The 15,597-nt window shown below is 36.7% G+C and overlaps 1 protein-coding gene across 1 annotated transcript in view; it reads left to right on the forward strand.

Moving 5' to 3' along the window:
• Positions 1-4,520: 4,520 nt before the first annotated feature.
• Positions 4,521-15,597, forward strand: part of phactr4b (phosphatase and actin regulator 4b) — a 32,337-nt gene continuing 21,260 nt past the window's right edge. The window contains 3 exon segments of the mRNA XM_058746559.1: positions 4,521-4,761; positions 12,254-12,424; positions 12,834-12,914. Coding sequence (XP_058602542.1) covers positions 4,707-4,761; positions 12,254-12,424; positions 12,834-12,914 — 307 coding nt within the window. The 5' untranslated portion in view covers positions 4,521-4,706.

Consider the following 15,597-nt stretch of genomic DNA (forward strand, 5'->3'; position numbering starts at 1 on the left):
ACGAACAGAGCCACCACGGACGACTACCCCCTTACAACACCAATGACCTTCACCATTGTAAGTTTGTCCATTCATTCTGAATAGATTCTGATTTGAAGCTCCCATTGGTGATTCATGAGAGTCGTGTGTCCTTTTATGCACTCAAGAAGGCTACACATCATTTCATTTTAATATTTTACTTTTTTTTTTTTTATTATTATTATTTTTTTATTATTTGTTTTTTTATTCATTTATTTTCTTATTTAGATTTTTTATTTTATTTTCATTATATTATTTTATTTTGTGTGTGTGTGTATTTTAATATATTTTTTTGTCACTAAACCTTCACTTAAATGAAATCTATTTCTTTCTGCCAGAAGTAAGGGAATTTGAATCACATTATGCTTAAGGACGCTCCTTTACCTGTGGTAAATTGACTGTAATGCTAATGCACAGCCTCTTGTGGCTTATTGCTTTATTAAATCATTTTAATGCCATGTCATCTGTCTGTAATAATTAGTAATGAGTGGTGCTGTAAATGAATGGGCTGCTTATGTAATTATCTGTTTGTTTTGCTTTAATTACAGGACCCATTTATCGTTGAGTCTCAGATTCTGTAATGGAAAATCGAGGTGAGTATTTATTGCCATACTTTGTCTTGATACTAATGATGCTGAATACTTGAGAATAAAAGTTCCAGTTGTAGACGGTGTTGATTAAGCTCTAGAAACCAAGATGTGATCTTGATTTAACATGGCACGTCTTGGTGCATTTTAACAGTATTTATTGTCAAAATCACAATTATTACATAATGGGATGCAGCCATTGTAGACACACATGTTATTTGTCAGTGGGTGCATTGTAATGAGGAACAACTATATTTGACTTAAATGGGATTCTTGCAGAAGTAATTGTTTGAAGCTTCCTGTTGGCCAACAAAACACTAGTAAAGAGCTCTGTGTCATCCCGTTCGGGAAGATCATGAAGGCAGTTCCTTGAACGGATCTGTGGAGCTTGATTTCCAGGTCATGTCAAGTTCTGGGTCTAGGCGGAACCAACGAGCTGATACTCTTCTCTCTGTTCTCTCGTTCTCTCTTTGGAAAGATGCCCAGTGTAGGTGCTGTAACTGGGACAGAGAGAAGCAAGGCTTCAGTTCAATCCTCTTGAGTGTTTTTTTTTTCTTCTAGTGTAGACTATGGTAGTGAACTTGGAACGGTTGCAAAGATATCAGAGATTTTGGAATGACTTGAGTTGCGAGATGAATAGGTCAGAGTTCCTTTTGTGATTGTGATCTATCCAACTTAGATGTACAAATTTTATGTAACATGCCGGAACCATGTAGCACAAAGCTATTTTTGCTCTGCTCTCTTCCTTTGCTTGCCTTATTGCTTTTGTTTCTGTTTCATGGAGTTGTATCATTGCAGTATTTCCCTCTTGCTCTTTCTGTATCTGTTGCCCCAACTTCAGCATTATTATTGCATGGTTTGTGGATTTCATAGCTCGTGCACCACAGAAAAAAAAGGATTGTTTGTTCTTGGTTCTCTGTTACTTCATCGAAGCCTCAAACATTTAATTTTTTTGTTCAAATAGTTTAAAAGATGTGTTCAGCCAAAGATTATTACAGCATAAGCCAATTTTATTGTAATGCCCAGTTTTGCATAATTTTTCCATTTATAAACTAGGGTTCCATTAACTACTTCTCCTGTCAGCTAATCGCGGATCACATGAATTTGCACTTCTTTTACACTACTATTCAAATGTTTGAGGTCAGTAAGATTTTGGAAGTCTCTTATGCTCACTAAATCTGCATTTTTTTTGATCAAAAACAGTAATATTGAGAAATGGTATTACAATTAAAAAAATGTCTGTTTTAAAATGTTTATTCCTGAGAGTCACATGATTCTTTAGAAATCATTCTAATATGCTGATTTGCTGTTCAAGAAACCTTTCTTATTAAATAATGTTGAAAAAAATGGTTGATGGTTTATTTTTTGCAGAAACTCTGTAAAAAATCTGTAACATTATAAATGTCTTTACCATCACTTTTAATCAATTGAATGCATCCTTGCTAAATAATTTTAGGCCTAGTAATTTAATTTATTTTTTCGTTAAAAAAATCAAACTGACCATAAACATTTGAATGGTATTTGGAGTTTTTTTTTCTACAGTAAACTAGCAACACATTTTAAATGGATAGTTCACATAATTTACCCTCATTAACCATCATTTATTTACTCTCAAGACAGAATAGGTCTAAGAAAACTGAGGTCCAAACAACATTGCACCCATTGAGGGTGCGTAATTGTAATTTTTGGATGAAGGATTGCGAACCACACTATACTATAAAAAATTAGCCGGTGTGCTGCTGATTTTATTCAGTCGACAGTTGAAGTTTTACATTTTTCATTTTGGAGACTAATGCTTAGTCTGTGAATTATTAAACAAGGCTGGCATGAGAACAAATAAATATTGTTCTAATGAATTTTGAGATGCTGATAAGGGTTTTCCAAAACATGTTTAATGTAAAATCATCAGTCATGCAATTGAGGAAGCCTGATGTACACTTGATCTCTTGACTTGGATGTCTGTTTAATATGTGACAGGAAATGAGATCAAATATTGTCAATTAAAGGTGTATCATTATATTTCTTTCTTTTGTGCTTCATCTGGCTTCTTTTGAACACAAGAACACTTCCTGTGTGAATGCCTCCTTATGATCACACATGGTCATGGATGGTGACCGAAGATCAGGAGCATTGTTGATCATAGGAAGGATCTGGTCCATGACTGATGTTTCTCATATAAAGAAAGCTTTTATATACACATCAGTGTAATTCAGGGGTTTGGTACAGAATCACTTTGTTATACGCTGTGGAATGAGAAGTTGTGTCAGGCTGTAGGAAATGGGATTAGGAGTGCGATCTGCTGTAGTCAAGTTACACAGCTACACACTTCCACATTCCCGTTCTCTGCTAATGTACTCTGCTGGATAAAATTGCATTCTTGGAATTCCTGTGGATGAAGATTTGCTAAAGTGCAGAGGGCAGGAGTCCAGATCCGCTGATCACTGAGTGTATACTAATAGATTGCATTTTTAAGTAAAACAGAGGGTTTGTTTAGGGCAAATACCTAAACAAGTTGTCATAAATTGTCATCGTTTACTCACCCTCATGTCATTCCAAACCTGTCTGACTTTAATTCTTTTGTGAAACACAAAAAGAGACATGTTGAAGACTTGCTCCTTGGGGCTGGAGCTTTTAAGCTTCACAAAGGACACAAAAGTATCATAATAGTTGTTCATATAACTTGTACACAATATTCTAAAGTTTATACTTGCTTTCAAAAATCTTTTTTTTTTTTTTTTAAGAGATACGGTGAAATTCATGCGGTAAAGACTTTTAGAATGTTACAAAAATTCAATTTGAAAAACTTTGTAATCTTGAAAGAATTCTGAAAAAAAAAAAAAGTATCACCATTTCCACAAAAAAAAAAAAAAAAAAATGTAAGCAGCACAAATGTTTTCAACATCAATAACAATAAGAAATGTTTCTTGAACACCAAATTAGAATGATTTCTGAAGGGTCCTGGAGCACTGAAAACTGGACTAATGACTGCTAAAAAGTTACATTTTAAAATCTATTAAAATAGAGCAGTTATTTTAAATTGTAATATTTCAGAATATTACTATATTTACTGTATTTTTGATCAAGTAAATGCAGCTTTGGTGAGAATAAGAGACTTCTTTCAAAAACCTTAATTCTTCATTACCCCAAACTTTTGAACAATAGTATATCATATTTTACTAATCTTCTCTTCTAGTGGGCTGTTAACTGTGATAATCAGAACCGGATCGGTACAAATCAACGGTTTTGCCTACTGGATCAATGAATTAATCGAAATGACTCCAATGAACAGTTTATTCACAAATTGGACTTTTTTTGCTCCAAATGTCAATTCACTTTCTTTTTTTTTTAGTTTAACTTTTAGGTTAACACACTCAGCTATATTTGTACATCTTTTATGTTATGTCTACATCACAAACCTCAAAGAACACATCAAATTTGAAGGCTGTCACTATGTTCTTATTAACGTTAGGGAAATTTCACATCTCATTTAAAATGTTCACTAACATGATGACCTGTTTTTTGATGATCAGTTCCTCTTGCTTTTGTGTTCTCCATAACCACAAAGACAAATGTCCTCACAGCTGATACCATTTTTCCCTCCGCTGGCAGAACTTCCCTTTAATCCATTGCTTTCTTATTTTTTCATAAGAAAATAACTTTTCATTATCATACGCAAGCCCACACACACATACGCACACACTCACTTTGCACTTTGACCTCTGCTTTATGGAATGATAGGCATCCGTCTCCGTCTATGCTGATCTGCTTTGCAAGCTCGTTTATAAAGTGGAGGGAGAGAAAGTGGTATGGAGGGAGGGTCCCGTGTGAGAGGGGGTGGAGAGAGTTGCAGAAGGAGGAGTGGAGGAAAAAAAGAAGGGCTGTTGGCAAAAGATCCACTCAAAGAAGAGGGAGAGAGGAGTTTGGGAACATTGGCTTGGAAGGTGGAAGGAAGCATGAGATCGACACTAGGTGACAGGAAAGGGGTTCTTTGAAGCCGAAAGGAAAAGCGGAAGGTTTGAGGGAACCTGGATTGCCGCTGCTGTCCACTGGGGTGCACCTGGGCAGGAACTTCAAACGGGGAGGCCCTTTGGGGGCTGGAGCATGGGACAGACGTTCCCTCTAGAGACTGCACCTCAAAACTCCTGCGCACACTTGGGTGAGTCAAGAAAAAGGCCTATGGACATAGCATTTTAAGGCATCGTAGGTACACTTCAGGCATGATGGTAGTTCCAAAAGATAGGCAGATTAATCATGCTGCTGCATTGCATATAGGCTGTCCTTTTTGGACAATGCAATCCTAAAATGCACTGCAAAAAGCTCAGTAAAACATGCAAACATAACAAAGAGCACATTGCATAATGACCTTCCAGTATAATGTGTTCTTTGAAGTTTGCAAAGTAGATAAAAGAGGTAAAATCATGACAGATTTTGTTAATGGAAAAGGAAACCTAAATTTGTGAACAAATCTTTTTTTATTTTATTTTTTTTTTTGGAGAAATTCATTCACTGATCCAGTTTCACAAAACTGTTGTTTTTTTGTTTTGTTTTTTTTACTGATTCGGAGTCAAATGGTGAAATGATCACAATGGTTAGGGAAGATTATTAGTAAAAAATGATATACAGGCTCAGTATGACTTGATGTTTTTCAAAGAAGTCTTTTATGCTCATTAGCTCAGCAACATGCTAATGGCAATCTCCAAGTTTTGAGATTCCAAGGCAGCTAAGAAACTCTTAGAAAGCAGATGCCAATGTAGGCAGCAAGCAGTGAGGCGGCTTGCTAGGTTTTAGAAGTGTTAATCTCAGCAAGCATTACCTCAGCTTGACTTCAACACAGCAGGAACTGGTTATGACTCAGCAGTGGGTCTCAACTGTGAGTGGAAGGAAACCAGACATGGAGACGAGTGGGAGAGCGGTGGGGGTCTTTGAGTATCTGTGCAGAAATTCTTAAGCGTTGTCTTTTTTGGTCCTCATTACTGAACTCACATGATTTCACATTGCGTGTGAAGTTACAGGAACTGTACCTTTCTGTCAGCTGTGATTTATTAATTGAGCTGACTGTCATCTGGTGGTTATTATTTGTTCTTCCCTGTGTAGCAGATCATTGTTGTTCATTTGTAATATAAATTTTGCTTTTGGAATGGTAACTGTACTTTAATTCAGGAGGCAAAGTCACAAACGTTTTGTCCATGTTTTTGGTCACTAGCTGCTTTGTTTCGATTAAAGTGCTGTTGAGCTTGTCTCAAAATGCCATGTATCTTTCTTTACATCGGGTTTTCAGCTGTCAACCTTCCCCTGTTTGTGGAGAAAAGCCTGCAGTCTGAATCCCGATCATCTTTGTACTATTTCCCCCAGTGCAGGGTGTGAAACGCCACGGATAGTGATGACAAACAAGGAGACAAAGCGCAGCTGACATTCAGTTACTGCACAGAGGAAGCTATCGAGTCTTTACTGTTCCTCAGCCAAACAGCACGGCAAGGTTTCATGTCACAATACAGGCTTCTTTGTTCTCTCAGTGGACTCTGCTCACTGTTGCCTCTGCCTCTGTATTTGTTTGCAGTGGTTTCTCCTTGCGGCAAAATGTAAATTCGCTGGAAGCATCTGAAATGTTTTATCCCTTACAACATGTCCAATTGAAGCCTCAGAAAAACACTGTTCTAAATTGAGATGCGTCACAATATTGTCCAGTAACCATATAGTATAATTTTAATTAATGTTTAAATTACAATTTTAGATTGCTAATATTCAACAATAAAAATAATGTAAAAATCTTTTTACATTTATATATTAAATATTTATTTATTAACTGTTAGACAGCTAAAGGGATAGTTCACCCAAAAATGAAAATTCTGTCATTAATTACTCGCCTTCATGTTGTTCTAAACCCGTAAGACCTCCGTTCATCTTCAGAACGCAAATTAAGATATTTTTGATGCATTCTGAGAGCTCTCTGACCCTCCATAGACAGCAATGATGTTACAACGATCAAGGTCCAGAAACATAGCAAGGACATCGGTAAAATAATCCATGTGACATCAGGGGTTCGACCGTAGTTTTACGAAGCTACGAGATTACTTTTTGTACGCAAAGAAAACAAAAATAACGACTTTATTCAACAACTCGTCTCCTCCGCGCCACCCTAGCGACATTTTGGAGAGTATCCATTGAGCGTAAACTGCGTATGCTGTTCTGTGTCAGCTGTGCCACGCGGATACGTTTTCTACGTTGTTTACGTTTTGATTTGAACGAAAACAACTTATCCGCATGGCGCGTACGAACCCCCGATTGTCACATGGATTATTTTACCGATCTCCTTGCTACGTTTCTGGACCTTGATCGTGTTAGGATCCTTGCTGTCTGTGGGAGGATCAGAGAGCTCTCGGAGGTCTTACAGGTTTGGAACGACATGAAGGTGAGTAATTGATGACAGAATTTTCATTTTTTGGGTGAACTATCCCTTTAACAAAGTAAAATCTTTTAAAAATTTGTATTAAATACAATTTGTTTTCACTTTTAACAGTATAATAATTAAATGTATATATTATTTTAAATGTATTCATGTATAATTTATTTGTTTATTTATTTATTAGCTGCCGGACAGTAAAACGGACAGATTAGCTGTTTGCACAGTAAAACATTCTTGAAAATGTCAGGTATTTTCTATTTCTGCCCTATAACGCACCACCATACACTACACCTCAGCGATACATATTTAGTGAGTTTTCTTTGGCCATTGTATTATGTCTCATGTGGTATTTTAAGTATCTCGTCCCAAGTGTTACGTTTTTGATATGCCGTTTCAAGTTAAAAATAGTCCAGGTTTTACAACTCCTGCAATCTGCTCCTTTGAGCTGCGTTTGTGTTTGTGAATTTGTTTGCTCTGTTTGTGCAAATACATTTTTTTGCAATACATTTTATGTAATAGCCCCTTAAGAATCACATCTTATATTCTTACAGTCGATAAGTCAACTAATGATTCGGGCAGCCCATCGACTAGTCGATTTGGTGTATGTTTTTCCTAATATGCTTTTTGATCATTTGAAGCGAGGATTTAAGAAGAACTATACGTTAAATAAGTCTGAGAAACAAGGCTGTCTGGAATGAGAGACTGTAGTTATTTGTGCATATACAGCAATGCATAAGAGGGTGGTGTGTAGCGGCAGGGCAGTGATTGACTCTTCATGGTTTCTCCCTGCGGAGACAGACTGTTACATAATGAAACAAGCTGCTCCAGGCTGAATGCCGGCCTTATTTCCGACAACACAACTGCCTACACACTCCTCCTCTCATCTGCTTAGCATATACACCTTAAGCCTCTGGCTCTGGAGTTGCATGTACAAATTCACACGTTCGCTCATGCTTAGGCATGTTTTCACAGTCGACTAGTTGGTGCGTTACCTGAATGACAAGTCAACTAATAGGTCATAAGGATCGGTTTTCATAAGGTGTGTTAAAAAAAATGCTTTGTGGTGGGTGACCGAATGCAGAGGACTTCGCAAGAACAGTGAGAGATGCTCTTTGGAAGACAGTTGGATTTTGTTTTGCTCGATGTGGTGTGGTGTGGGGCTGTGTAAAATGGTTTTGAGTTCTTGCTGTTCTGCTTAAGTGCTTGATTGTTTCAGTCTGGTTAGGTAATGTAGCTGAGAGGTCCTTCAAATCACTTGGCCAATAGAGGGTAAGCCAAACTCATTATAGTGGAATAAGCAGTCAGTGCCACATCCTTTGAGAAACAGTTAAACATCTTTTGAGAGTACTGGGATCATTCTGTGGGAAGAACTGGAGTGTGTCCAGATTTAGTTTTATTTGGTGTTATAGGGCTGGTATTGGCAGCTACCTCATGCAGCGATTTATACCTCAATACATTTTGACTGGACCTGTTTTTAGATTTTAGCAGAGCGCAAGATTAAACCCTTTTTTCTTTAAATTAATAATTGCCTGTATTTCATGTTGTCTTTTTTTTCAGTGTTGTGATGCCAATTTAATTTTATTTGATTTTTAATTTGATTTTGTTACTTTTTTTGTTATTTTTTCATTTTTTTTTTATTAGATTTGTTTTATTTTTCTATATTTTATTTTGTTATTTTTTGTTATTTTTAAATTTATTTGAATTAATTTTTTATTTGATTTGATTTCGTTTTGTTTTATATTTTATTGTTGTTTTGTTTTATTTTATTTTACTACTTTATTTTATTTTACTACTTTATTTTATTAAAAAAGGAATCGTAGTTTCCACAAAATGTTGGTGCCCGAGAAATATTTATTGTCTAATCAGCATATTGAATGATTTCATATTGTAATTTGGCTTTGCTATCGCAGGAATAAATTATATTTTAAAATGTATTAAAAGATAAAAGTTATTTTTAAATTGTAATAATATTTCACAGTATTACTATTTTACTGCATTTTTGATTTAAATAAATGCAGCCTTCATGAGCATAAGAGACTGCCAAAAACATTTAAAAAATATTATTGCCCCCCAACTTTTGAAAGGTAGTTTAAATAAAAAATATTGATGCAATGCCCTGAAGTACCAATGCAGTATCATAAGAAAACAATATCCATATATGATTGTGTGAGCAGTCTGTTAGTATCCATATGTCTGATAAAATAAAGTTGAAGTAAAAGCACATCTGTTTATCATGGACTCGACATACATTTATTGATGTGCGGCCGTGTTTGTTTTATCTGCCGTTGTCCGTTTTCCCGTTTCACGCTGTGGTCAATGGGAGGGGGTCGTTTTGGTTCTCTTCACCTCTTACTCTCTTCACCCTCTCTCTCCCCGTTTCAGGATCAGGGTGGAGTGCCATTTCCTCCCTCTGTTTCCCAGACCTCGCCCCCCTCTGTTTTCCAAGGCAATCTGAATCTCTCCCTGCCATTAATGCACAGCCTTTCGTTCTTTAAACACTTCACTCCCGGCACTCTAAGTGACATCTTTAGCTCCACGCCGTATCATCTGAAGCCCCGTCTTCCGCATCTGTTTCCTACTAGTTCACTTATCTCGCCGCTATTAGTGATGTCTGATCCATTAAGGACTAATATCTTGACTCAGGCTGCTCACGCTCAAGTTTAATGCAGCTGGATGGTATCTGCGTAACACATTGGTCTGTTTTCTCACCGAACTCGGTGGATGTGCGTCACTCGCTGATTGTCTTTCCAAAGGTTGGCACTCCTCGCCGGCTGTGCTTTTAGGACCCGATTATGGATGTGTGGTCGACTGCTGGTGTTTCTTAGCTCTCTATGGGTGCAGCTCTTTTTTCAGATGGCAGTGTTTCCCTTTGTGAGACATTCTGGCTTTTACACTTCTTATGTACTCAAGGAACTGAGAGTCCTCACACTTTTGGGAGTTGTGACACTGCCTGTTCCTCAGACTCGGTCTTCCATCTGAACTGTTGGATATATGGTCGGTTTTAAGTCGTATTGTGTTTTAGGACTATCGCTTTTCCATTCGTGCTCCTACTTCAACATTTTCCCTCACGTTCTTCTTGATTTGGAAACGCCAAACAGGACAGGAAGTGGACGCTTGTATGGCTTGCTGCTTTCAAACAAGTTGCTATGGCAGCTGGAGTCCAGGTAGACTGATGCATTCACATACTAAAATTTAGTCATGGGGGACACTGTATTAGTGTTTAAATAATTAAGGAGCAATTTGGACCTGTTTGTTGAGCTTCATGAGTCTTTATGTTGCCTGTTTTGCCTTCTATGCTCTAATGGGTTTTTCATCCTGTTGATTTGTGAGTTGCAGGTGTTTGGTTGCTTATATTTACTTATCTTACGCACAGCATAGTAGGTCTCAAGGGGCATTCTGTGTTTACTGGGCTTTGTTAAAATGCCTTCCATTTTAATGTAAGTGAGATATATTAAGCAGTATAAAGGTAGTGGTCTAGCAAATATTTGAATGTCAGCTGCACTGTGCCAAAGTCTACAGTAAAGCCCTTTACAAATGAAGCTTACTAAATTTGACATTCTGCAGATTAGGAATGGAACAGGATGCTTATAGGCATCTAACAACCATCTAATGAATTAAAATGACTGGTTTCTAGATCAATTATTTTGGTTTATTTATTCTTTTTTCTTTTAGGTTTTTTCATCTGTGTAATTTAACATGCCATATTTTATAGAAAAATGTATTACTGAAAGAAAAACAGCCAACAGGGTTCCAATTGCAAAACTTAAAATATCAGGAAATTGTGTCTGAAAAATCTTGGAAAATATTCATATTTTCATTAATATCACATTTTCTATAGTAAATAATATGCAATTGTAATATACTCCTAAAAAATAATAGGCCCTATTCTCAAAAGGTTTTACTTTTACTTTTGATCAATCTAACACATCCTTATCCTGAGTAAAATTATGAATTTATTAAAGGATTAGTTCACTTCCAAAATAATTTTTTCCTGATAATTTACTCACCCCCATGTCATCCAAGATGTTCATGTCTTTCATGTCGAAAGTACTGACCCAGTGTTTACAAAGCGAATGTGCAAAGAAAGTCAAACACCCTTTATAAAAAAAAAAGGTAAAACAACGATGTTGGTCGCTTTTGAAGTTGGAGGAGAAAATGATAGAGTTTTTCGCCCCCTACCTTTTTGAACCAGAATACACAGACGAACTAACCGCACGTGACCTTTCAAACGTCAGTACGTAATGAGCATTTGTGGTTAAAGTATAGAAATTTTTATTTTTGTAGAAAATTAGATAAGCCCTTTGAAGCTGCACTGAAACTGCAATTTGAACCTTCAACCCATTGGGTCCCATTGAAGTCCACTATATGGAGAAAAATCCTGGAATGTTTTCCTCAAAAACCTTAATTTCTTTTCGACTAAAGAAAGAAAGGGTGAGTAAATTATCAGAATTTTTTTTTTATTCTAGAAGTAAACAAATCCTTAAATTTACTTAAAATTCACTTCAAAGTATTTCAATACAGGCAATGTTTTATAATAGCTTAACAGGCACTTTTATAGGCCGATATTCTCCAAATGGCAAATATTTTTTGGTACTGTAGCTCACTGTGCTTATGGGACGCACAGCTTCTTCAGCAGTGTATAAAAGAGAGTACAGTGAGGCCCAGCCAGCCCCATCAACCGGAATGTTCAAAGCCACGTTCAGCACCCACTTGATGGGCCAAAGATGTGAGATTGTGAGTCTCTTGGCAGTGCTGGACCTGATAGGAATGTGAGTGTGTAATGTGGGGAAGCAGTGGCCTCTGGCCAGCTCACCATGCTGAGATGTGATTGAGGTCCGCAATGGGGATCCGCTCGTCTTGTCACGAGAGCCGCCAGAAAACACTCTGCGTTGGGGTCTAAAATAATAGTGACTCTAAGGGGGCTCAGCAGTTTAGTATGTTTTGATATTGAGGTTGGAGAAGGGTTGTGGTATCAAGTATTTTGTGGATGAGAGCGTCTTTGGATTCAAGCCAGTGCACAGGACGCAGCTGCATATATGGGACAGTATGTTTGTCGTGTTTGTGTGATGGCGCAATATTATAATTCATCCTGATGTGGCAAGCTATATATAATATGCTTTCGTAAACTCTGCGCAACACAAAGTTTTAGTTGCGTAAACCATCTGACCCAAGGCTTCTCGGAGCCATTGATATGCCCTGTGTTTGATGGGTCAGTCAGGGGACTGACTCTCTGTCTCTTCTCCAGATGATGAAGGTGACCACCAGCACAGCAGCACGGGGAGCGAAGGGGGCACGGCAGGGGATGGCACCCCTCCTCCTAAGCGCAAGGGCAAGTTCTCTACCCTGGGTAAGATCTTCAAACCCTGGAAGTGGAGGAAGAAGAAAAGCAGCGAGAAGTTTAAGGAAACTTCAGAAGGTCCTTTGTTCTTTTCTTTTCATGTTTGTGTTGGAAAAGAGCTTTCCTTTCCTTGACTTTTTTTTCCCTTAAATCACAGCCTAATGTTTGTTAATGTTATCTTTCCTTTGTTGATATGTATGTTTTCTCAGATGTTTTAAACAATGAGATGATTTCAAAACCCCTTGCCAAGTTGGTTTTACTTGAAGACTCAACACAGTACTAAAATGTTTAACAAAAGTAAACACAGTTATCCTTATATCGGTTTATTATTGATGTCCAAATGTGTTTTAAGTGTCTAGTTATTCAAAGGATATTATTCAAATTCAGAATTAGCCCGAATTAGGGCTTTCAAAACCATTAAGGTGTAGACAACCATGTGCCATTGTGAGTTTATCTTTTATATATAGTGTTTTTGTTCTCCCCACAGTTTTGGAAAGAAAGATGTCGATGAGGAGGCCAAGACAGGAACTGATCGAACAGGGAGTGCTCAAGGAGCTTCCTGACAATGGTAGGAGAGAGAAGTGTGTGTGTGCGTGCGTGTGTGTGTATATGTGTACTGGTATATATGGTTTATGAGGACATAAATGTGTATAATAACATGGGTACTACAACGTAAACATGGTTTATGAGGACACTTCCTTTGTCCCCATAAAACAAAAGGCTTAAAAAACATACAAAACGGTGTTTTATGAAATTCAAAAATTGCCATTAGTTTCCTGTAAGGGGTAGGTTTAGGTGTAGGGTTGGTGTAGGGCAATAGCACAAACAGTTTGTACAGTATAAAAACCATTACGCCTATGGAGAGTCCCCGTAAACCAAAAATGCCAGACTGTGTGTGTGTGTGTGTGGGTCTTTGCTTTCTTAACTGTATTTTGTACGAAGAAGTAGGGCTGGGCGATATGCCCAAAAAATTATCACGATAACTGTTTTCATATGAGTCGATATCGATAATTATCACGATAAGTGTCAAATCTTTATTTCTTTCAAGTTTAAAGCCAGATTTTTGCTCAAAAGTGAAAGTTGTAGAAACCAGACCATTAATTTTCCTTAACAAAATAAATATCTAAATAGGAAAATTTCTTAGTTTCTGCATGTTCTAATGAGTGACATTCTTTCAAACCAAGAAACAGGTTTGGGTTGCCTGATAATATTAATAATGATAATAATAATATCACTTTTTTGTCTCTTAGAAATGCACATTTGATAGTAGCTTGAGTTAGGATGCAGAGGTAAATTTGTTCATTATCAAAATCAGTAACGTAAAAATTGTAGCAACCTCAGTTTCATATGGTTAAATTTATTCATTTTCTATTTGTGTTGGTTTACAGCATTTAAAACTAGCTATAAATAAACTTTATGGGTGTTTATTCAACTATGGGCACTTTTATGTCTTTTATGTTTATAAAACATTTTAATGAATTTTAAGTGATTACAGATGTTTGTTTTGGTTTTTTTCCTCCACACTCAGAATCTTTAATAATGCATCACAAAATATTAATTATTGCAAATATTTAAAACTATTATGATCTAAACAAAAAGTTAAATAATCATAAACCAAATCAATATATTCATATTCTATACTAATTATACACATGCCTGTTTACCAGTTGTCATATTGTTTCCAACAAATCCAATATTGTTTCCCATAATATTTTTGTCTTATTTGCAGTTAAGCTGAAATTTTTGGTCAAATCACGCAATTACATATATTTTTTTAATTATTATCTACTTGTGTCGATTTTGGGTACATAAAATGCTGGCTACTGTAAGAAATTAGCAAGGAGTTTGCCATTCATTTCCAAAAATGTTATTTACACCACAGAATGCATAATTTGAAAAAGATGGAAAAGACATTTGTGGGTAAAGGAAAAATTGCTAAATTCCTGTGAGAAGTCTATATGACTAACTGTTGGACACTATTGTTAGATATTAAATTAGCGATAGTATAAGCACTGTTTTTAAGAAAGTCTATTTCTAAAAGTCCATATAATAGGACAAAAAGCATCCATGGTTGATGAAACACCCAAATATGTGCGTGTCAGGCAGGGGGTTTGTTGCTTTAACTTTTGAGTGGTCTCACTGTATTTCTTACATTCCTGTCATTGTGGTCTTTGAGAATGCTGGACATACCCACAGGAAAAAAACTCGGGCCTCAGAAGGAAAATAAACATTGGGAATGATCTCCCCCTAGTTTACAGATGTGTGGCATACATTACTGCTGAATCACAATTCTGTGCCTCAGAGCTATTTTGATACATGTGCCATACATTAATTTCAGCGCATCGTCTCTCTTCCCAGCAGAGAAAGACAGACAGCTCAGCGAGGTTGTATATCATCTCAGGCTCTGTTAATGTGGTAGCAGTCAGGGGAGCTGAAACAAATTCGGCAGTTTTTGAAGCAGATGAAGGGTGGAAATTTCAATTTGATACCTTTTTTTGACTCTTCATATTTTGGGAAGGAAATGACATGCAGTTTTTCTTAAGACAAGAAAGTGGAGCAAATTGTGCCCTGCAGCAAAAAGCTTTGAAAGTCATGCGCTGTGAACCGGCTGCTTTAGAGGCCTATTTATTTGAGAGCTGCTCGTGTAACCTCTGAGAGACGTGTGAGGAGACACAACCTGTACTTCAGAGCTACAGGCTTGTGTCGAACTTCAGAAGAAAACCACGTTAGTCTCTAACCCGATTTGAAAGGATTTTGCAAACCTGCTCTGTTAAAAATAAAAATGCTAATCCTTTTGAATTTTTGCAGGGCTGTTGCTTCCAGAGAAACACAAATATTTGTTTAGTGAATACAGAACTTATAAGGTGAAGCGTGTCGTTTCTGTCGGTGCACGTCATGTGTTTGTGTATATTCACAATACATTTCAAATGCCTTTTATGCCTGTGGAAAACTGTTACTACAGTGAATGAAAATGAAAATTCAAAACTTGTATGACATAATTTCCACCATATAACACAAAAGGAGACATTAAGCAAGATGTTTATGCTGCTCTTTTCAGTCACACTTTATTTTAATTCTCACTATTAACAAACCATTAACTACTACTCAATAAACTCCTAATTTTCTGGTTATTAATAGTTAGTAAGGTAGTTGTTGAGTTTAGGTAATGGGTAGGATTAGGGATGTAGAATATGGTCATGCAGAATATGTGCTTTATATGTACTAATAAACAGCCAATATGTTAATAAGAG

The sequence above is a fragment of the Onychostoma macrolepis genome, chromosome 16, assembly GCF_012432095.1.
Source record: "Onychostoma macrolepis isolate SWU-2019 chromosome 16, ASM1243209v1, whole genome shotgun sequence".
Taxonomy (NCBI): domain Eukaryota; kingdom Metazoa; phylum Chordata; class Actinopteri; order Cypriniformes; family Cyprinidae; genus Onychostoma; species Onychostoma macrolepis.